The sequence below is a fragment of the Chiloscyllium punctatum genome, chromosome X, assembly GCF_047496795.1.
Source record: "Chiloscyllium punctatum isolate Juve2018m chromosome X, sChiPun1.3, whole genome shotgun sequence".
Lineage (NCBI taxonomy): Eukaryota > Metazoa > Chordata > Chondrichthyes > Orectolobiformes > Hemiscylliidae > Chiloscyllium > Chiloscyllium punctatum.
This window is the reverse complement of record NC_092791.1, coordinates 12,503,268-12,526,214: the sequence shown is the minus strand read 5'-3', so window position 1 is coordinate 12,526,214 and position 22,947 is coordinate 12,503,268. Positions and strand designations below refer to the sequence as shown.

Genomic DNA, 22,947 nt, shown 5'->3' with positions numbered 1-22,947 from the left:
CTTGTGAGTTAGCCTCCTTTCGGCCTTGAGAAACCCCTGAAGGATGAGTATTGTGCTGGGTCTGTCGTCAGCGCAAATCTCCCGAGGTGAGATCACGAGCTTGGCGGCCAAAGAGCTCTCCGATTGAGGCTTCACATGTGGGCCGGAATCTCCATTGGCAACGGGGCCTTAGCTGCCCCTTCTAAAGCAGGCCCACCTTCTGGCAATTGGACAATTCTGCAGATGCCAGTGGGACCTCCCCCTGGAATCAGGCCCCAGGAGATCCTGGGCTCAGCAGCGCCACTGACGAGGCAGTGGCTGCTGTCGAAACAGCAGTCCAGGCATCCAGCAACAAGGGAGATGATGAGAGTGTTAAGTTTTCCCACTGTTTATTTTGTAGTCTTCTGGGAATACCACACAGATACAGGCCCACTTGCGGCTCGTTTGATCCCAGCATAAATTCACGGATGCGGAAGTTGCGACCTGTTGTGAACTCTGATTTTGAGGCTGGGGTTTCTTACAACGGGCAGAGAGTCGGGAGCTGGGGAGCTGTTTACAAGTGAAGCTGACTGGTTCTCAGCGAACTGAGCAGTTTAGAACTGGAAACAAAGGAGAGAGAGAGCGAGAGACGTACATATGCCACAGACAGAGTATGTGTAGTTGTTCTTCCCAGCAGACGTTGCCTGTTCTCTGAAGTAAAAAAGCTCCTTTATAAGAGTGGCATGGTAGCTCAGTGGTTGGCACTGCTGCCTCACAGCACCAGGGACATGGGTTTGATTCCAGCCTCGGGTGTCTGTCTGTGTGGAGTTTGCACATTCTCCCCGTGTCTGTGTGGGTTTCCTCCAGGTGCTCCAGTTTCCTCGCCAACAACCCAAAGACTTGCAGATCAGGTGGATTGGCCATGCTAAATTGTCCCATAGTGCCCAGGGATGTGCAGGTTAGGGTGGATTGGCCATGCTAAATTGTCCCATAGTGCCCAGGGATGTGCAGGTTAGGGTGAATTGGCCATGCTAAATTGTCCCATAATGCCCAGGGATGTACAGGTTAGGGTGAATTGGCCATGCTAAATTGTCCCATAATGCCCAGGGATGTGCAGGTTAGGGTGGATTGGCCATGCTAAATTGTCCCATAGTGCCCAGGGATGTGCAGGTTAGGGTGGATTGGCATGTTAAATTGTCCCATAGTGCCCAGGGATGTGCAGGTTAGGGTGGATTGGCCATGCTAAATTGTCCCATAGTGCCCAGGGATGTGCAGGTTAGGGTGGATTGGCCATGCTAAATTGTCCCATAGTGCCCAGGGATGTTCAGGTTAGGGTGGATTGGCCATGCTAAATTGTCCCATAGTGCCCAGGGATGTGCAGGTTAGGGTGGATTGGCCATGCTAAATTGTCCCATAGTGCCCAGGGATGTGCAGGTTAGGGTGGATTGGCATGTTAAATTGTCCCATAGTGCCCAGGGATGTGCAGGTTAGGGTGAATTGGCCATGCTAAATTGTCCCATAATGCCCAGGGATGTACAGGTTAGGGTGGATTGGCCGTGCTAAATTGTCCCATAATGCCCAGGGATGTACAGGTTAGGGTGGATTGGCCATGCTAAATTGTCCCATAGTGCCCAGGGATGTGCAGGTTAGGGTGGATTGGCATGTTAAATTGTCCCATAGTGCCCAGGGATGTGCAGGTTAGGGTGGATTGGCCATGCTAAATTGTCCCATAGTGCCCAGGGATGTGCAGGTTAGGGTGGATTGGCCATGCTAAATTGTCCCATAGTGCCCAGGGATGTTCAGGTTAGGGTGGATTGGCCATGCTAAATTGTCCCATAGTGTCCTGGGATGTGTAGGTTAGGGTGGATTGGCCATGCTAAATTGTCCCATAGTGCCCAGGGATGTGCCGGTTAGGTGCATTTGTCAGGGAGGAATGTACGGGAATAGGTCTGGGTGGGTAACTCTTCGGAGGGTCAATGTGGAGTTGTTGGGCCGAAGGGCCTGTTTCCACACTGTCAGGATTCTCTGAAGCATGAAGAAGGAAAGCCAGTCACTTGCTGCAGCGATTACTGTGAGCTGTGATGTTTGAGATGATAAGTCAGAGATGGTTTTCAAGTGAACCAGTCACTTTGTGTTTCTTACAAACTGACGGAAACTTCCAGAGAATGGACACCAAGGGTCTGGCTATCCGAAGAAAATCTATTTCTGTAATAAAGCACACAAATTGCGGATGCTGGAGATCTGATGAAGAGTCACAGGATTCTGCTTCTTTCCCACAGATGCTGCAATTTCTGTTTGTATCCCATTTTTTCCCTAACTCCCCCAATAAACGATTTTCCAAACATTTTGTGTGTGTGCAAAGGAATGTTTATAAGGAGATTAGGGTTTCAGTCGAGTTTGTCTGCCAATGTTTTATATCTGAAGCTATAATTACTTATAATAAATACGAAGTCTTGTTCGGTACTGAAACCTAGTCTGTGCTTTCTGTGAAGTCAGGTAAATTGGGGTACTGCATCTACCTACAAAAAAAAGACTTTTTTTTAGCACAGCACCAGGAATACTGGGACTTGATTCACTGCACCTGCCCCCAGTGGAATGCAACAACCCAATAGACCTTAATCCCCACTGGGAAATAATCGCAGACATATACTGTTACCAATTCTCCTTATGTGGGTTAAGGTTGATGACTTCCAGGAGATTTTGTTCCCGTGCAATGCCTTTATTATGAAATTTCCAGTCATGAGATTAACGTTTAAACCTGAATGGCAGCCATAAGCATTTGCAGAAGATATTTTTAACTGGTGAGACCGAACCCCCCTTTTTTTTTGTTGTAGTGCTTGTTGTTCATGCACGATTACTCATTCATAGTTCCTTATTGGAAGGTTATCCAGCTCCTTTCCCATTGATGCATTCATGACCTGTTGCGTTGTGACTTTTTTTTTGGAAAGATTAGATTCCCTACAGTGTGGAAACAGGTCCTTTAGCCCAATAAGTCCACACCAACCCTCTGAAGAGTAACCCACCCAAACCCATTTTAGAACATAGAACATAGAACAATACAGCGCAGTACAGGCCCTTCGGCCCTCGATGTTGCGCCGATCCAAGCCCACCTAACCTACACTAGCCCACTATCCTCCATATGCCTATTCAATTCCCGTTTAAATGCCCATAAAGAGGGAGGGTCCACCACTGACTAATGCACCTAACACCACGAGCAGCTTAGCATGGTCAATTCACCTAACCTGCACATGTTTGAAACCCACACAGACACTGTGAGAATGTGCAAACTCCACACAGACAGTCACGTGAGGCAGGATTCAAACCCAGGTCCCTGGCACTGTGAGCCACTGTGCCACCCTTATATACCACTGCTTTATGCATAGGGAATTTCAGCCATGTGTTGTTCATTATGTTTCATTATATATCTGATTTGATGTATTATTGTCACATACACCTAGGTACAGTGAGAAGTTTAGTTTTGCGTGCAGTACAGGCAGATCATACCATGCAAAGTGCATTAGGGTAACAGAACGGAGTGAGGAATACAATGTAATGAGTGAGATAAACATTAGATTTGAAATTTAAGTGGTCTGATCAGGAGTCTAATAACAGTGGGGAGGGTTTGGAAGGAGATTTAATTATGCTCCGACAACAAAATGTTGGCTCGGGGTGGGGGGGGGGGGGTTGCAAGGTATCTCTCGAAATGAAAGGCTGTTAAAAGTGTGCAACCCTCGGGCCCCAGTTCTGTTCTTTGCCACCTGCTTCTTGGAAATCACACGGTGGCAGAAATTGGCCGTCGAAATGTGAATGTTGGCAATTAAGACTTTGTTGATGGCTAAAATGCATGATGGCAAATGGCTGAAAGAAAGGGGCCAATTGTTTGGCTGTGTTTACCTGCCCTCCAGGTGCACTCAGAGTCGAACCATACAGCCAGTGAAAGAATGAGGTAGATATATGGACATTTGTTTTGCCTATGTCAAAGCGGCAACAGGACACAGTCTTATTGCTGCTTCCAACCAAAGGATTTGGCTGAGCTAGATGCCTGTTATGTAGGTAGAGACAGGGGTGTGGGTGGTATGGTGGCTCAGTGGTTAGTACTGCTGCCTCACAGCACCAGGGACCCGGGTTCGATTCCAGCCTCAGGTGACTGACTGTGTGAAGTATGCACGTTCTCTGGATTTCCTCCAGGTGCTCTGGTTTCCTCTCTCAGTCCGACGATGTGCAGGTGAGAGTGGATTGGCCATGCTAAATTGTCCCATAGTGCCCAGGGGTGTGCAGGTTAGGGTGGATTGGCCGTGCTAAATTGTCCCATAGTGCCCAGGGATGTGCAGGTTAGGGTGGATTGGCCATGCTAACTTGTCCCATAGTGCCCAGGGGTGTGCAGGTTAGGGTGGATTGGCCATGCTAAATTGTCCCATAGTGTCCAGGGATGTGCAGGTTAGGGTGGATTGGCCGTGCTAAATTGTCCCATAGTGCCCAGGGCTTGTTTGGTACCTGGGACTTCGATGTTGTGGCCATTACAGAGACATGGATAGAGCAGGGACAGGAATGGTTGCTGCAGGTTCTGGGATTCAGATGTTTCAGTAAGAATAGAGAAGATGGTAAAAGAGGGGGAGATGTGGCATTGTTGGTCAAGGACAATATTACAGTTGTAGAAAGGATGTTTGGGGACTTGTTAACTGAGGTAGTATGGGCTGAGGTTAGAAACAGGAGAGGAGAAGTCACCATGATGGGAGTTTTCTTTAGGCCTCCGAATAGTTCCAGAGATGTAGAGGAAAGGATAGCAAAGATGATTCTCGATAGGAGTGAGAGAGGCAGGGTAGTTGTCATGGGGGACTTCAACTATCCAAATATTGACTGGGATCATTACAGTAAGAGTACTATAGATGGGTCAGTTTTTGTCCAGTGTGTGCAGGAGGGCTTCCTGACACAGTATGTAAACAGGCCTACAAGGGGCGAAGCCACTTTAGATTTAGTACTGGGTAACGAGCCCGGCCAGGTGTTAGATTTGGAAGTAGGTGAGCACTTTGGAGACAGTGATCACAATTCTGTCAGGTTTACTTTTGTGATGGAAAGGGATAGGTGTACTCCACCGAGCAAGCGTTACAGCTGGGGAAGGGAAATTATGATGCAATTAGGAAAGATTTAGGAAGCGTAGAATGGGGAAAGAAACTGCAGGGGATGAGCACATTAAAAATGTGGAGCTTATTGAAGGAAAAACTCCTGTGTGTCCTAGATAAGTAAGTACCTGTTAGGCAGGGAGGAAGGTATAGAACGCGAGAGCCGTGGTTTACTAAGGAAGTGGAATCCCTAGTCAAGAAGAAGGAGAAGGCTTATGTTAGAACACAATGTGAAAACTCAAGTTAGGGTGCTTGAGGGTTACAAGGTAGCCAGGAAAGACCTAAAAAGAGAGAGCTCAGAAGAGCCGGGAGGAGACATGAGAAGTTGTTGGCGGATAGGATCAGGGTAAACCCTAAGGCTTTCTATAGGTAGGGGTGAAAGAATAACAAGAGTTAAATTAGGGCCAATCAAGGATAATAGTGGGAAGTTGTGTGTGGAGTCGGAGGAGATAGGGGAAGCACTAAATAAATATTTTTCGACAGTGTTCATTATAGAAAATGCAAATATTGGCGAGGAAGATACAGAGATACTTGCATCTAAACTAGAAGAGATTGAGGTTTACAAAGAAGAGGTATTAGAAATACTGCAGAGTGTGAAAATAGACAAGTCCTCTGGGTCGGATGGGATCTATCCTAGGATCCTCTGGGAAGCAAGGGGAGGGATTGCCGAGCCTTTGGCATTGATCTTCAAATCATTATTGTCTACAGGAATAGTGCCTGAGGACTGGAGGATAGCAAATGTGGTTCCCCTGTTCAAAAAGTGTATTAGAGACAACCCTGGTTATTACAGACCAGTGAGTCTCACTTCAGTTGTTGGTAAAGTGTTGGAAAAGGTTATAAGCGAGAGGATTTATAACCATCTAGTAAAGAATAATCTGATCAGGGACAGTCAGCACGGTTTTGTGAAGGGTAGGTCATGCCTAACGAATCTTATTGAGTTTTTTGACAAAGTGACCAAACAGGTAGATGAGAGTAAACCGGTTGATGTGGTGTATATGGATTTCAGCAAGGTGTTCGATAAGGTTCCCCACAGTAGGCTATTATACAAAATGCGGAGGAATGGGATTGTGGGAGACATAGCGTTTGAATCAGTAATTGGCTTGCTGAAAGAAAACAGTGTTGTAGTTGATGGAACATGTTCATCTTGGTGTCCAGTTACTAGCGGCATACCGCAAGGGTCGGTGTTGGGTCCACTGCTGTTTGTCATTTTTATAAATGACGTGGATGAGGGCTTAGAAGGCTGGGTTAGTAAATTTGCGGACGACACTAAGGTCGGTGGAGTTGTGGATAGTGACGAAGGATGTAGTAGGTTGCAGAGAGACATAGATAGGATACAGAGCTGGGCTGAGAGGTGGCAAATGGAGTTTAATATGGACAAGTGTGAGGTGATACACTTTGGATGGAGTAATCGGAATGCAAATTACTGGGCTAATGGTAGGATTCTTGGGAGTGCAGATGAGCAGAGAGATCTCGGTGTCCACGTACACAGATCCCTGAAAGTTGCCACCCAGATTGACAGGGTTGTTAAGAAGGCACGCAGTGTTTTGGCCTTTATTAATAGAGGGATTGAGTTCCGGAACCAGGAGGTTATGCTGCAGCTGTACAAAGCTCTGGTATGGCCACACTTGGTGTATTGTGTACAGTTCTGGTCACCACATTATAAGAAGGATGTGGAAGCTTTGGAAAGGGTGCAGAGGAGATTTACCAGGATCTTCAGTGCAGACTCAGTGAGCTGAATGGCCTGCTTTTGCACTGTTGGGCTTTGAAATGAAGATGGGCTATTCCATTGAAGTGGAAGGGTGGGTTAGTAAGTTTGCCGTTGACCCGAAGGTTGATGGAGTGATGATAGCATGGAGAGCTGTTGTAGGTTGCATTGACAGGATGCAGAGCTGGGCTGATGGAGTTCAACCTGGAAAAGTGTGAAGTGATTCATTTTGGAAGGTGGAATTTGAATGACGATTACCGGGCTAAAGGCAGGATTCTTGGCAGTGTGGAGGCACGGCAGGAATTTGGGGTCCATGTCCATAGATCCCTCAAAGTTGCCACCCCAGTTGTTAAGAAGGCGTGTGGTGTGTTGGCTTTCATTAGCGGGGGATTGAGTTTAAGAGCCACGAGGTTAGGCTGCAGCTCTATAGAGCCCTGATTAGACCACACTTGGAATATTGTGTTCAGTTCTGGTCACCTCATTATAGGAAGGATCTGGAAGCTTTAGAGAGGGTACAAAGGAGATTTACCAGGATGTTGCCTGGGCTGGAGGGCAGCTCTTATGTAGAAAGGTTAAGGGAGCCAGGGCTTTTCCTGTCTGAGCGAAGAAGGATGAGAGATGACGAGAGAGGTGTATAAGATGACGAGAGGCATAGATACAGTGGATAGCCAAAGACCTTTCCCCAGGGTGGAAATGTCTATCACGAGGGGGCATAACTTTAAGGTGATTGGAGGAAGGTTTAGGGGTGATGTCAGAGGTAGGTTCTTTACTACCACTGCTGGCAGTGCATTCCACCACACACTTTGTACAATTGTAGTTTGATCTTCGAGTAGGATAAATGGTCAGCACAAAATTGAGGGCCGAAGGCCTGTAGTGTCCTATATTCTATCAACCTTCTCCTTCTTACTGAAACCTCCATTCCCGGCAACATCCTGGTAAATCTTTTCTGAACCCTTACCAGTTTAATAATATCCTTCCTATAACAGGGCGACCAGAACTGGACACAATACTCTAGAACGTTCTCCCCGTGTCTGCGTGGGTTTCCTCCGGGTGCTCCAGTTTCCTCCCACAGTCCAAAGATGTGCAGGTCAGGTGAATTGGCCATGCTAAATTGCCCGTAGTGTTAGGTAAGGGGTAAATGTAGGGGTATGGGTGGGTTGCGCTTCAGCGGGTCGGTGTGGACTTGTTGGGCCGAAGGGCCTGTTTCCACACTGTACTGTAATCTAATCTAATCTAATCTAATCTAATCTAATCTAGAAGAGGCCTCACCAATATCCTGTACAACTTCAACTTGAGAATCCCATTTTCCAGTGTTGGCCCAAAGCTATGTATATTATGGTGTGTCATAGAGATGTACAGCATAGAAAACAGACTGTTTGGACCAACCTGTCCATGCCGACCAGATATCCCAACCCAGTCTCGTCCCCCCTGCCAGCACCCGGCCCATATCCCTCCAAATCCTTCCCATTCATATACCCATCGAGATGCCTTTTAAACGCTGTAATTGTACCAACCTCCACCATTTCCTCTGGCAGCTCACTCCACCCTCTACATGAAAACGTTGCCCCTTAGGTCCCTTTTGGATCTTTCCCATCTCATTTTAAACCTGTGCCCTTTAGTTTTGGACACTGTCATCCCAGGGAAAAGACTTTGTCTATTTATCCTATCCATGCCCCTCATAATCCCTGCAATTCCCCCATTCGGCCCATCGAGTCCAAACCTTCAAAGAGCATCCCACCCACACCCACTGCCATACTCTGTAACACTGCATTTCCCATGGCCAATCCACCCTAACCTGCACATCCCTGGGCACTATGGGACAATTTAACATGGCCAATCCACCCTAACCTGCACATTCCTGGGCACTATGGGACAATTTAGCATGGCCAATCCACCCTAACCTGCACATCCATGGACACTATGGGACAATTTAGCATGGCCAATCCACCCTAACTTACACATCCCTGGGCACTATGGGACAATTTAGCATGGTCAACCCACCCTAACCTGCACATCCCTGGACACTATGGGGACAATTTAGCACGGCCAATCCACCCTAACCTGCACATTCCTGGGCACTATGGGACAATTTAGCACGGCCAATCCACCCTAACCTACACATCCCTGGACACTATGGGACAATTTAGCATGGCCAATCCACCCTAACCTACACATCCCTGGGCACTATGGGACAATTTAGCATGGCCAATCCACCCGAACCTGCACTTCTTCGGACTGCGAGAGAAAGCCCACACAGACACGGAGAATGTGCAAACTCCAAACAGACAGTTGCCTGAGGGTGGGATTGAACCCGGGTCCCTGGTGCTGGGAGGCAGCAGTGCTAACCACTGAGCCCCCATGCTTAGGCATCTAACTTCTCGTTGTTTTTGTGACAAGACATTCTCATAATCCATTCTCCTATGTCAACCATCTCTGCAGCTGATTGGTTAATATGTTAGCATGATTCATATGTAGAATGTGGGTGTCACTGGCTGGGCCCAGCATTTATTACCTGTCCCTAGTTGCCCCCTTGAGAAGGTGGGGATGAGCTGTTCCCTTGAGCTACTGCAGTCCACGTGCTGTGGGTAGACCCACAATGCCCTGAGGGAGGGAATTCCAGGATTTTGACCCAGTGACACTGAAGGAACGGTGATATATTTCCAAGTCAGGATGGTGAGGGGCTCGGAGGGGAACTTGCAGGGGATGGTGTTCCCATGTATCTGCTGCCCTTGTCCTTCTAGATGGAAGTACTAGTGGGTTTGGAAGGTGATGTCTTTGGTGAATTCCTGCAGTGCATCTTGTAGATGGTACACACTGCTGTTACTGAGTGGGGGGAGGGAGTGGGTGTTTGTGGATGTGGGGCCAATCAAGCGGCTGCTTTATCCTGGATGGTGTTGAGCTTCTTGAGTGTTGTTGGAGCTGCCCCCATCCAGGGGCAAGTGGGGAGTATTCCATCACCCTCCTGACTTGTGCCTTGTAGATGGTGGGACAGGCTTTGGGAAGTCAAGTGACCCAACAGCGTATGTCTCTGATGTGCAGGGTTTGTTCCTTATGTGGTGTTGTTCTTCGAAGTCTTATTCAGTTCCTCATCCTTCCGGTCTGTGGTGTGACATTATTGATGATCTTTTAGATTCTTTCCCTGTCCAAAATATTGATTTCTCTCTGGGATCCTCGAGCCTGCAGCTTCCTTCCTTATCAGAGGTAGTTCCTCTGTTCCTGGTTACATTTAGCCTTAACTCTCTGCTTGAAGACGCATCCTGTCTTGCAATCAACTCCTTCAATTCTTTAGCAGCGCTGTCATTTGTCCTTCTGGCCTACTGCAGCCAGTGAGTGAGCAGATGTCAAAATGGTTTTGTTAATATAGCTAGTTGCTTTCAATTCCCTATGTAACAGCATGTCTTTGTCCCTTTATTCCAGAGTTATTGCTCATCCCTGTATCTTCTTTCATCCTGGAGAGAAGAACTGGATGGATGGACTCCTTCTATCCATGAGCAGTTATTAAAGAGTCCTAAAGTTTATTATATCACACCCATCTCTGTGGACCTCTTCCCTCCCATGCTTATCTGATTTCCATTCAAACTGAGTTGTCATCTCCACTTTCACCACCTCCATGCCCAGTCACTGGGTTAAAAACAAAGTTCTCCCTCACTTTTCTCTCTGCTGGCACCCCAGCCACTGCCCAAAACCAGAAATCTTAGGCCCCTAAGCCTTGTACCAAGAATAATGTTTTCTTATGTAAACCTTATAACCACGAACATCTCGATCAATTCTCCCCTCAGTCTCCTTCGTTCCAACGAACCCGACTCCAGCTTCTCCGATCCAAGCCTCTAACTGACCCCCTCCTCCCAACAAGACTTTGGAAATACTTGTGTAGATCCCCTTTCAATCCTTCCTAAAGTGTGATGATTGGAACTCAGCAAAGTCCTCCAGTTGTACACCGGCCGGAGTGTCTCTGTTAAGTTCCATATGGCACTCCAGGTAACGATAGGCCATTTCATTTAACACCTGTCTATTGTAAAGGATGTGCAGTAATAGCAGAGCATTTTGCAATGCGTAATGGAATCAAGCAGGGTCAGCAGGGTTCCAGGAAGGGGAAATGATGTCTGACAAACTGACTGGAATTCTTTGAGGAGGTAACAAGCCGGAGAGATCAAGGGGGAGTGGTGAGTGTAATATATTGGATGTTCAGAAGGTTGTTTGATAAGGTGCTGCACATGAGGTTACTGAATAAGATAACAGCCCATGGTGTTGGGGGCAGTATATGAGCATGGTTTGAGGATTGGTGAACTGAGAAAAGACAGAGGGTAGAGATAAGGGGGCCATTTTCAGGGTGGCAACCCATCACTAGTGGAATACCACAGGGGTCAGTGCTGGAGCCACAATTATTGCCAATATACATTACTGGATGAGGAAAGTGCATGTACGGTAGCCATGTTTGTGAATAACATAGAAATAGGTGGGAAGGCAAGGGGTGAGGATGACACACTGAGTCTGCAGAGGGATCTAGACAGGTTAGGCCAGTGGGCAAAAACTTGGCACATGGAATACAAGGTGGGGAAAACTGTGAGGTTATTCACTTTGGCAGGAGGAATAGAGGAGCTGAATATTATTTAAATGGAGAAAGACTGCAGAAAGCTACAGAGCAGAGAGATTTGGGAATCCTCATCCATGAATCACAAAAAGCTAGCATCCAAGTCCAGCGGGGAATAGGGACGGCCAAGGGAATGTTGCTCTTTATTCCAAAGGGAATGGAGTATAAAAATCAGGAGGATTTGCTAAACCTATACAAGACACCGGTCAGACCACAGCTGGGATACTGTGAACAGGTTTGGGTCCCTTTATCTGAGGAAAGACAGACTGACATTGGAGGCAGCCCAGAGAAGGTCCACTCGGCTGATCCCGGGTTTGGAGGGACTGTCCCATGAGGAGAGGTTGAGGAGGTTGGGCCTGGACTCATTGGGGTTTAGAAGAATGAGAGATGACCTTATTGAAACATCCAAGATTCCCTGGGGGACTTGACAGGGGGGATGTGGAGAGGTTGTTTCCCCTTGTGGGAGAGAGTCTAGGACCAGAGGGTACAATCCCAGAATAAGGGGTCACCCATTGCAGACACAGATGGGGAGGAATTTCTTCTCTCAGAGGGGAGTGAGTCTGTGGAATTCTTTCCCACCGAGGGCTGTTGGGGCTGGGTCAGTGAGTATATTCAAGGCTGGGACAGAGAGATGTTTAATCAGGAAGGGGAATGGAGGGGTGATGGGGAAAAGGCAGGAAAGTGGAGTTGGGGATTATCGGCTCAGTCGTGACGTCTTTGATTGGTGGAGCAGTCTCGATGGGCTGAATGGCCTCATTCATCTCCTCTGTCTCATAGAGCTCAGAAAGACCCTATCATTTTAAGGCAACTCGTTGACATCACACTGTAGAGTGAGTCTTCATCTTACTCTCTGCAATCAATTAGTAGACAGCAAACTAGTCAATAAATTATGTTTGCAGTATTAAAGTAAGCATCTGATCGGTTTTTGTGGTGTAATGGGAAGGGTCCCTACCTCTGGACCCAGAGGCCTGGGTTCAAGGTCCATCTGCTCCAGAGCTGTGTCATAATATCTCTGAACAGGTTGGTTTTAAAAATACTTTCCACTCTACTTTGGGGAACACAGTAAATCTGTAGTGTTGGGAGCAGGAGAAAGGGACATTGGTAGGTCAAATGAGCAGGCACAACTGTAACAGGTCAGGCTATAACCCAAACTGTATATTTAAGCGTAAGAGGTCATATTTGTATACATTGTTGTCAATAAGCTTCCAGATATCTGACTCAATAATATGCCACCTCCGTGCTCTGTGATACGTGGGCTAACCCATAGAAAACTTGAAGAAGCAGATCAGAACCTGACACCAGTGAGGAACACCGAGGCGAGCACACTGAAGACTGGAATTGTATTTGTCATCTTCATACACCAGTCATCATAACGTAGCCTGGGAGTAACTTAGCACGTTTATGAAGCAACTATTCCTGAGTTGCCCAGGATCTTGCTCCATCTTCTGCACAAAACGATGCTGGATCTTCCTTTTGTTTCGCACATCTTCTCTCCCGTGTTAGGGAGGGAGCTGAGTCACACACAACTCCCTCAGGCAGCTGTAGGCTTGAATGGCTCAGCCTCGGATTTTGCCTCTGTCTCTCCCAGGAGGCCTTACTCTGGCGGAGTACGTGGGGGAATTGAGAATGACGGACGCTGAAACTCTACCTGTTGCGTGCCGTATGTCAGGAGGCGGAGACGCTGCTCGTTTGCTGTCAGCCTTCATGCATCGCCAACGAGTTTTCCCGCCTCCCTGAGAGCCAATCAGAGGGAGAGGTTACCACTGTTGGCGGGTCCCAGGGAGAGACTATGGGAGAGGAGGGTGATAGGCATAACACCGCTTACCATCCATCGAACCCTTCCCTCCCCAACCATTGATCAGCTGCCCCCTCTCCAGTGTTCCATATAAAATCTGGACCATATTCTCAATGAACTGCAGAATTCAGGACTGCCAAATCTTCCGATACAAACTTAAAACAGAACAGTACAGCTCAGTACAAGCCCTCTGGGCCTCAATGTTGTGCCGGCCTTTTATCCTACTCTAAGATCAGGCTAACCTACAAACCCTTCATTTTACTGTCTTCCAAGTCGAATTGTTTCTCCAGCTAAATGCAGTCAGTGAAGGAGGGTGACAAAATACAAATGACGCTTGTGAGATTGATCCTGCTGACAGGCAATAGGGTCACTGAGGAAATTACCTGAGCATCTCTGTTCTGGCTACGGCTTAGGTCATGGTAGGCAGAGTGACATTTGATAGCTGCCTGCCTTGATGGTTCGTTTGAGGGTGGAGTGGGGCTAACTTTGACAGGAGATGCTCAGAGACCCTGTTTTTGTTATCGCCCTGTCCTCTAGGGGGCTTCTGCCCCCACCAAAGCAACTTGGGAGAGTTCCTAGAAAATGTCTCAATCTATCTGATATGTAATGGATCCTCGACCAGCCATGAAATTGTACACAGTACCCACCCTCTAACAGCAGAGTCCCCCGCTGTTGACTTTTACCCAGTGACACACTCCACTGTCACACACACACCCTCCTCCAGGCAGTGGACAGAGGGTGAAAACTAGTGAAGGTTAAAAATTGTGGATGAATTGTCCAGGCTCATGTGTGAATCATATCTCCTTGAACTCAGAATCAGAGGCTGTTGCTATAACACTATATTCTGCATTCTGTTTTTATTACCCTCAGGTCCTGAGGGATGGTTTGTCTAGATAGCACGCAAAACAGTACTTTTCACTGTATCTCGGGACATGTGACAATAAGAAATCAAACACTGTAGAACCCGCGAATCCTCAGCTATAGTCACAAAACAAGGAAACAGTTTTAAATAAGGATCGAACCTTTGTTAGAGTGAGCACTGTGCGATTTCAGGACTGGCCAGTCACGAGAGTCTAAACTGAGTCCTGTTGACAGTCCAGTATGTAACGCGTTAACCGCTGCTGGTCTCAGTGTGTGTATTTTACATCTTCCAGTGCAGCTCGAAACAGACGGACATCAGGCATTTTTTGTCATCAAAATCCGACATGCCACCATCCCAAAACTATACAGCTCTGAAGACCAGCCAGGTCAGTGTTTTTAATCCAGGGCTAATGGACGTCTTCTGTATAAATCCCACAACAGAACCAGCCCCGTGTAGAGTAGAGCCCATGTCTTTAGTGACAGGGTAGCTTTTAATGCCACCTCTGAACGATGTGGGGTCCCTGTTATTTTCTGACTGTTGATTGGCAAGGGTTGGTTTCGGTTGGCATTCTTCCAGCGGAATTTTTATTTTCCTGTCATTTATGCTCCCGAGGCCACAATGCTACTGCGTCATTCTTGGGTGGGAGGTCACAGCATAAAGATAGGAGTCGAATGCTTTTGGAACGGGACAGCACTGGTTTTGCGTGCGCAATGGCGCCAATTTTGACTGAAGCGCTCAAAAAGGAAAGCTTGCAATGCCTGTTCTCACTGTTGCAGCGTTTAAAATATGTGCGAAGCATTTTATTCTCCGTCTCCTCTTTGCCTGGGCCCTTGCGCGTACCGTGGGCCCTCTGGGTCGACATGCCTGCGCCAGTGTCCTTCCCCTGCCAGCTGCTTGTGCCAGGGGAAGCTCTGTCCCCACTCCCAGATGGGATCAGTAACGTGTGCATCCTTGCTCTCTCTCCTTTGAGAGAGAGAGAGAGAGAGAGAGAGAACACCTAACCCAACCTTCTAAACTTTGCTAAGTCTTCAACTGCTAAATTGCTCGCGTGCAAACCAGAGACCCAAGTTAATTCTATCGGGCATGGGTTCAAATCCCACCGTGGCCAATGGTCAAATTTGAATCAAATAAAATACCAAATGAAGAGTTGGTTTAATGGTGGTCATTGTTAATTGTTGTTTAAAACCCATCTGGTTTCATTAATGCCCTCAAGGAACATGTAGGGAAGGAAATCTGCTGTCCTTACCTAGTCTGGGCCTACACGTGCCTCCAGACCCACAGACAATGTGGTTGACTTAACCACCCTCTGAAATGGTCCTGGCAAAACTACTCAGTTCAGGGGATAATTAGCAGTGGGCAATAAATGCATCTTGAACTGCTGCGGTCCATGTGCTATTGGTGGACCCACAGTGCCTTTAGGTAGGGAATTCCAGGATTTTGGATCCAAAACGTTTAAGGATATCAAGCCTACAGTTTTCTTGCTGAAGCTCTACCTGAGCAGACAATGGCCCAGTGGTTAGCACTGCTGCCTCACAGTGCCAGGGACCTGGGTTCGATTCCTGCCTCGGGTGACTGTCTGTGTGGAGTTTGCACATTCTCCCCGTGTCTGCGTGGGTTTCCACTGGTTTCCTCCCACAGTCCAAAGATGTTCAGGTTAGGTGGATTGGCTGAGGGAAATTGCCCATAATGTGCAGGCTGGCTGGATCAGCCATGGAAAATGTAGGGTTACCGAGTCTGAGTGGGATGCTCCCCAGGGGGTGGGTGCAGATTCGATGGGCCAAACGGTCTGTTCCCCCACTGTAGGGATTCAGGCAGTTTAACAGAGTCAAAATACTCCCCGTTGGAGGAAACTCGGGCAGCATCTGTGTAGAGAGAAAGGGGAAAAACAGATAACGTTTCGAATCAGGTATAACACTTCATCAGGATTCTGCCCTGGAGAAGGGTCACTGGATTTGGAAATGTTAACTCTGCTTCTCTCTCTCCACAGGTCTGCCAGACCCTGCTGAGTTTCTCTGGGCAATTTGAAACAATGGCCCCTCTTGAGAATGGCGACCTCATGAAATGCTTAATCTTGAAAGCAAAGCTTATGGTTTCAGGATGTCCCTAGGGTAAATATGGCCATCATTTGGCAGCAAACATGCAGATGAAAAGCACCCACCCACAAAAGTCTGAAGACCCGGTCACCTATTTTTGTCATGTTGACTGAGGCATAAGTATTGACCTGGAAAAAGCCCCTTTGATATAATGCTGTAAGATCTTTTCTTTAACATCCTTTCCAGTACTGTGTCAGTCTTCCAATACAAATGGCTGGCAAACTGGCAAAGCCAGTTCGGAAGCGGTGGAGTGCGGGTTTTCCACAGGAAGAACTCTCGATCGGATCATCACTGAGGAGCGCATAATTGGGGTCAGGTGTGAGCAAAGGCCAGGCTTCTGGCCTACAGTTGCAGATGTGGTCCTGCCTGTTGTCAGGTGTGCAGTGCAACCTGAGAGTCCTCTGACTGAATTCATTGTGGGCTCACCTTCTTCTTTAAGAGAAACTTTTTCGGAACACCTTGATCAACAGAGAGAGAGAGAGAGAGAAAAAATGCTAGATTTGGGAAGAAAAAGAGATTGGAAGGAAGGTGAAAGCAGGCAGCACAGTGGTTAGCACTGCTGCCTCACAGCGCCAGGGACCTGCATTCGATTCCAGCCTCGGGTGACTGTCTGTGTGGAGTTTACACGTTCTCCCCGTGTCTGTGTGGGTTTCCTCCGGGTGCTCCGGTTTCCTCCCACAGTCCGAAGGTGTGTAGGTTAGGGTGGATGGGCCACACTAGGTTTCCCCATTGCGTGCAGACTTAAATGGGTTAGCCATGGTTCATGTCGGGTTTCAGGGATTGGGTGTGATGCTCTTTGGCTGTGCACTCAATGGGCCAAATAGCCTGCAACTGTAGGAATTCTAGAAATGCATTAAGTCCTGACCAGTGCGCTGCCTCAAGATTTGAACTCAACCAGTAAGAAAGATATTCTGCTTTAACACAGTAACGGTACAAATGAGTGATGATCTAATCTAATTGATTATGTGTCTGAAAGACACCCTCCTCTTCAGGACGATAGGGCAGATCTGAAATATTTACACCTCTTGTTGACAAAAGGGTGTATTATGTATATTGATATATTTGACAATAGGTTCAAAGGAAAGTTGATCACAAATTGTTCTCTGTGTGTTTTAGGCGAAAACATCAGTGGCTTGGTGACTATAGCAACCAAAACATTTCTGAGGTATGACAAGCTGAGGGAGCTGATCTCGAGCATTAGGAAGTATTACCCCAATGTCACCATTGTCATTGCGGATGACAGCGACAAACCACAAAAGATTGAAGGAGACTTCATTGAGCAGTACTTCATGCCATTTGGGAAGGTGCAGTATGATTTTGTTTTACGACATGATGAGAAAAGCAAGCGACTCAGTTGAAGTGCAAAGTGTGTGGTAACATGGGGAATATAGTGAGCAACTTAGGAATGACTCGGTAAAACGAATAAGAGTGGGCCTATGTTAGGGGAGGCGATGGCCTAGTGGTATTGTCGTTGGACTGAGTAACCTGGGCAATGCCCTGGGGACCTGGGTTCGAATCCTGCCATGGTAGATGGTGGAATTCGAGCTCCATAAGAATCTGGAATTAAGACTCCAATGTCGTCCATGGAACCATTGTCAGGAAAAACCCATCTGATTCACTAATGTGAGGGAAATCTGCCATCCTTAGATGGCCTGGCCTACATGTGACTCCAGACCCACAGCCAATGTGGCTGATTCTTAACTGCCCTCTGGGTAATTAGGGATCGGTAATAAATGCTGGGCCTAGCCAGCAACGCCCACCTCCCATGAATGAGTTTTTTCGAAAATGTATATTCTGGAGTGGTTCAAGGTAACAGCTATCTCTAAAACAGAGCATGAAATATGGCCTTTCTGCAGCAGTCTCTCATGACTTGAGTTCCCTGATCACTCTAGATGGTTAGCTCTGTGCCTCACAGTGCCAGGGACCCAGGTTCGATTCCACCCTCAGGTGACTGTCTGTTTGCACATTCTCCCTATGGACTTGCTGCGGGTGCTCCGGTTTCCTCCCACAGTCCAGAGATGCGCAGGTTAGGATGGATTGGTTGAGTTAAGTTGGCACATAGTGTCCAGGGATGTGCAGGCTAGGCAGGTTCACCATGGGGAAATGTGGGATTATAGGGCGGGGGGGGGGGGGTGAGTCTGGGTGGGATGCTCTTCGGAGGGTTGGTGTTGACTCAATGGGCCTAATGGCCTGCTTCCAAACTGTAGGGGATCCCAGTGACTCCAATGAAAGGAAGGCAAAGCCTAGAGTCACAGTCCTATTGCCTTCTGACTGGGCAGTCTGAACGTTCTGCAAAAAGACTTTCTCCCAGCCAGCTTAGGTTTGCAAATGCTGAGACAAGGGAAAGGTGTGAGATGGAGCAACCCGTACGGAACAAATCTAGGGGAGTAAAAATTATTTCAGAAGGGAGTGCGCTGTTACCGAGTTCAGAAAATGGACGCAAGACTCAACAGGTCTCCAATGTTTTTCCTGGTGGTAGGAAGCAGTAGGTGAAGTGAAGGAATGATGCAGTCACAGAGTCATAGAAAGGTACAACATGGAAGCAGACCTTTCGGTCCAGATCATCCACGCCAACCAGATCTCCTAAATTAGGTGAAAGTGGGTACTGCAGATGCTGGAGATTAGAGTGGTGCTGGAAAAGCACAGCAGGTCCTGATGAAGGGCTTTTACCCGAAACGTCGATTTTCCTGTCCCTCAGATGCTGCCTGACCTGCTGTGCTTTTCTTGACAAATAATCTTGACAGATATCCAAAATTAATTGAGTCCCATTTGCCAGCTGTTGGGCCATATCCCTCTAAACACTTCCTATTCATCCACCACTTCCTCTGGCAGCTCATTCCAGACACGTACCACCCTCTGCATGAAAATATTGCCCCTTAGGTCCCTTTTATATCTTTCCCCTCTCACCGTAAACCTATGCCCTCTAGTTCTGGATTCCCCCACCCCGGGGAAAAGACCTTGTCTATTTACCCTATCCATGACCCTCATGATTTTATAAACCTCTATAAGGTCACCCCTCAGCCTCCAACCCTCCAGGGAAAACAGACCCAGCCTGTTCAGCCTCTCCCTGTAGCTCAAACCCTGTCAATGTGTATCTGGTAGAATATTCTCAAGCTTTCAGGCCGAAGTTCATTGTGTGCATTCATACACAAAATCCAGTACTAAGGAAATAAAGATTCAAAAATTGACAGTTCTGAGAATATTCAACCACAAATGTACTCATTAATTGCATTGTTCTAGATACCATAGCTATTTCTGAAACCATGGAACAGTTAGCTCACAGGAAGAGGCCATTCAGCCCATCATGTCCATGTGGTTGATTATACTAGCCTCCTGCTCTAACTCCACTTTTGAGCCCTTGCTCTGTCGCCCTGCAGGTTCCAAGACTGCAGGGGCAGGTTTCAGTCTCCACCATTAAACTGGGCAGTGACCTACCACCCCCTGGGGGAAAGGACTTACCTCATGTTCCCTCTAATCCTTCCACCAATCACCTTCAATCTGTAGCCCTTGCTAAGTGACCTCTCTGTGAGGGGAAACAGACCGACCTTGCCCACTCTGTCCAAGCCCCTCATTATTTTATACACCTCCATTCAATCACCCCCCACCCACCCCCCCCTCCCCCAGTCTGTTCTGTTTCTGCAGCTGAAGTGAGCAGAGACCACAAATTTCAGAAATAATCCCAGAAGCTGCAGTTCTAAGAACAGCCAAAAGAAAGAAGAACTTGTATTTTTTTTTAAAACATAGCACTTTTCATGACCTCTGGCCGTCTCATAGCATTTTATAGCCATTAAGGTGTTCCTTTGGGGTTAGTCACTTTTCTTTCAAGCAAGCAGATTCGCAGGAAGCCGGTGTTGTTGGCTGAGCCCCAGCAATTATTGCCTGTCCCTAGTTGCTCCTTTCAGAAAGCGTGCCTTCTTGAACCCTGTTCATAGGCCCACAGTGCCCTGAGGAAGGCAATCCCAGTGACACTGAAGGATTGGGGACATATCTTGTGAACATATGTTGGAGGAGCTGCCTAGGACTTGTTAAATAAATAGTTTTGCATCTTAGAGCAGAACCTCAGAGAGGAGTTGGATTCATTTGAAGCTGCAGTGTGACTGACTGACTGCTTTACTGCTGAAACAAGATCCCTGCAATTTGTGACTCTTGCACACCCCTGTTTCCCATGCATCTGTGTTGGTGGACCAGCCCTCAGCTGCCCAGACTCTGCCCTCTGGAATGCCCTCCCCACACCCCTGCTTTGCCCAGTAAATAAGGAGCTCCTTTCAAACCTAGCTCAGACATTTGGCTGCCAGTTCAATCGTCTTCCTGCGTGGAGTCAGGCCCTGGACGAGAATTGTTCCTACAAAGCATTTTGGGAGGTTTTATTACATTAAGGTTGCTTCCTAAAAGCCAGTTATTGTGGCTATCGCTTTGAGATCACTATGTGGTAACGTTTATGTCCTGCTTTAATGGGCTCTCAGTTACATTGATTCTGAGCAAAAAGCATCTCTCTTTCTGTCAGCATCGGGCATCCAGGATAAGGGGGAGACCGTAAGTTCCTCACCACAAGTGGATTTTAGAGGACCTGCAATTATGTTTCCAGTGAAGTACTTTGCAATTACTTCAATCCTTGAGCAACCTTTTCCACTCTAATCAATCAGTGATATGCTGCATTTGAATTTCCCCTGGTAGCCTCCGCCACAGAATGCCTGTCAATAAAGAGGAAATTTATAAGCGAATTCTACCCAAGCTCAGTTAATATTGGAGATAATGACAGCAGAGGAAATGTTGCTTTTATCTCAATCTGGGGGAGGCTTAAACAACTCCATTTCGTGAACCATAGTGTCTCAGTCAAGAAACTGATGCGTCACCCCTGCTTCACTCGCCCTTTCGATCCTGTCGCCAGTTACAACTCGATTCGAAGCAAGTCTCTGTGTGGAGAGACTCTCTGTGTCGACTCTCTGTGTGGAGTTTGCACCTTCTCCCCGTGTCTGCTTGGGTTTGCTCCGGGTGCTCCGGTTTCCTCCCACAGTCCAAAGATGTGCAGGTCAGGTGAATTGGCCATGCTAAATTGCCCGCAGTGTTAGGTGAAGGGGTAAATGTAGGGGAATGGATGGGTTGCGCTTCGGCGGGTCGGTGTGGACTTGTTGGGCCGAAGGGCCTGTTTCCACACTGTAAGTAATCTAAAGAAAAATCTCAGTGAGGTGGGGAGGTGGAGTCGGTTCCAGAAAAGGGATCCCTCGGAGCAAGCGATATCTCGTGATGTTTGCTTTTCCCAAAGGGAGCAGGGCATGGAACGAGAGCCTTTGTGTAGCTATTCTGAATTCTGTGGCATCTGATCAATGTCTTTTCCCTCTGCAGGGCTGGTTTGCTGGACGGAACTTGGCGATTTCCCAAGTCACAACGAAATATCTGCTCTGGGTCGACGATGACTTCATTTTTACTGCAAACACCAAGCTCGAAAAGCTGGTGAACATCCTGGAGAAGACAACACTGGATTTGGTAAGATGGCCACACCGATCTCGGCACCAGCCAGCCGGAAAGCTTTGCCGTTTTCGGAACAACTTTGTGATTGGGAATCATGTTTCCAACTGGCATCTACTGCTGACATCTTCTCTCTTGCCCATCTGGGACCATCCTAATTTCCACAATCTAGAATCACACTTACCCACTGCTCCGTCAGCTAAAGCCTTACATTGGGAAAAGCCCTATTGTTCCAGTTTGTGAAATGGGTGCAATTGTCGCAGAGAATGTGGTTGACATGTCATTTGGGCAACAGAGGAACTGGTCACTGGAAGGATAATAGTTTGTGTAACATTGCTTTGGTATGCTCATTTCACATTAAGTAATACATTATTAAGGAGAAAGTGAGGACTGCAGATGCTGGAGATCAGAGCTGAAAATGTGTTGCTGGAAAAGCGCAGCAGGTCAGGCAGCATCCGAGGAACAGGAGAATCGACGTTTCGGGCATCAGCCCTTCTCCAGGAAGGGCTGATGCCCGAAATGTCGATTCTCCTGCATTCCTGAAGAAGGGCTCATGCCCGAAACATCGATTCTCCTGCTCCTTGGATGCTGCCTGACCTGCTGCGCTTTTCCAGCACCACATTTTCAACTAATACATTATTAACACCAGCTCAGATATAGCCTTACCAATTTGGATTTATTGAACCCAGTATGGCACGCGCTGACTCACATGCCTTTTACACAGTGTTCTTGACACAGTGACCCTTGCCCTCACGCTCTTCCTTTCCAACTTCCTGCAGGTTAGTGTACCTTGGTTTCAATGTGGATAAGTACCCTGTTGCACAATCTTTATACTCGAGGGGGATGGTTTGAAGTCCTGGCTCAGGCTGTACTGAACCGGTTCAGAGCACCAGGCCTTTCTTTCTGCTGCGTACTGAAGGATAGATTCAGCAAACTCTCTGGTTGAGAGATAGAACTCAAAGCTGCAATGGGCAGTGACATGTGGGACAGCACTTAGTGATGTTCTCATCTGCCGCCTTTTGAAATGTGGCTCCCCACTCAGATGTACAAAAGTGCAGGAGTACAGTGGGAAGTAGTACAGGAAGTGTGAGTAGTACAGAGTACAGGAGAACGTGGCCACACATGACACCATCTTAGGTACAAGTACCGAGATACAGAATCATAAGAGCAAGATAGAAAGAAAGAACAAAGTTAAAAGTTAAACACTGCAGTAATTTTTGGTAGAAAATAAAGAAATAAAGCTGAAAGTTCAAACATTACGGTCTTTCTTAAGTGCTTAGCGACGGTGGGACTGCACTTCAAGGAATCACCTCAAGACTGGAAGTCCACGCTGAAGCCACACTGGGCTGAGAGACTG

The 22,947-nt window shown here is 47.4% G+C and overlaps 1 protein-coding gene across 4 annotated transcripts in view; it reads left to right on the top strand.

The window, feature by feature from the left end:
* The window catches only part of LOC140471345 (beta-1,4 N-acetylgalactosaminyltransferase 1-like), a 102,390-nt gene that overhangs the window by 53,677 nt on the left and 25,766 nt on the right, over positions 1–22,947 (top strand). For 3 of the 4 annotated variants that reach the window (XM_072567367.1, XM_072567368.1, XM_072567370.1), the window contains 3 exons: positions 14,324–14,416; positions 17,241–17,428; positions 21,468–21,608. In XM_072567367.1, the coding sequence (XP_072423468.1) occupies positions 14,324–14,416; positions 17,241–17,428; positions 21,468–21,608 (422 nt within the window). The remainder of the gene's footprint in view (positions 1–14,323; positions 14,417–17,240; positions 17,429–21,467; positions 21,609–22,947) is intronic. The other variant, XM_072567369.1, reaches the window with a different exon arrangement.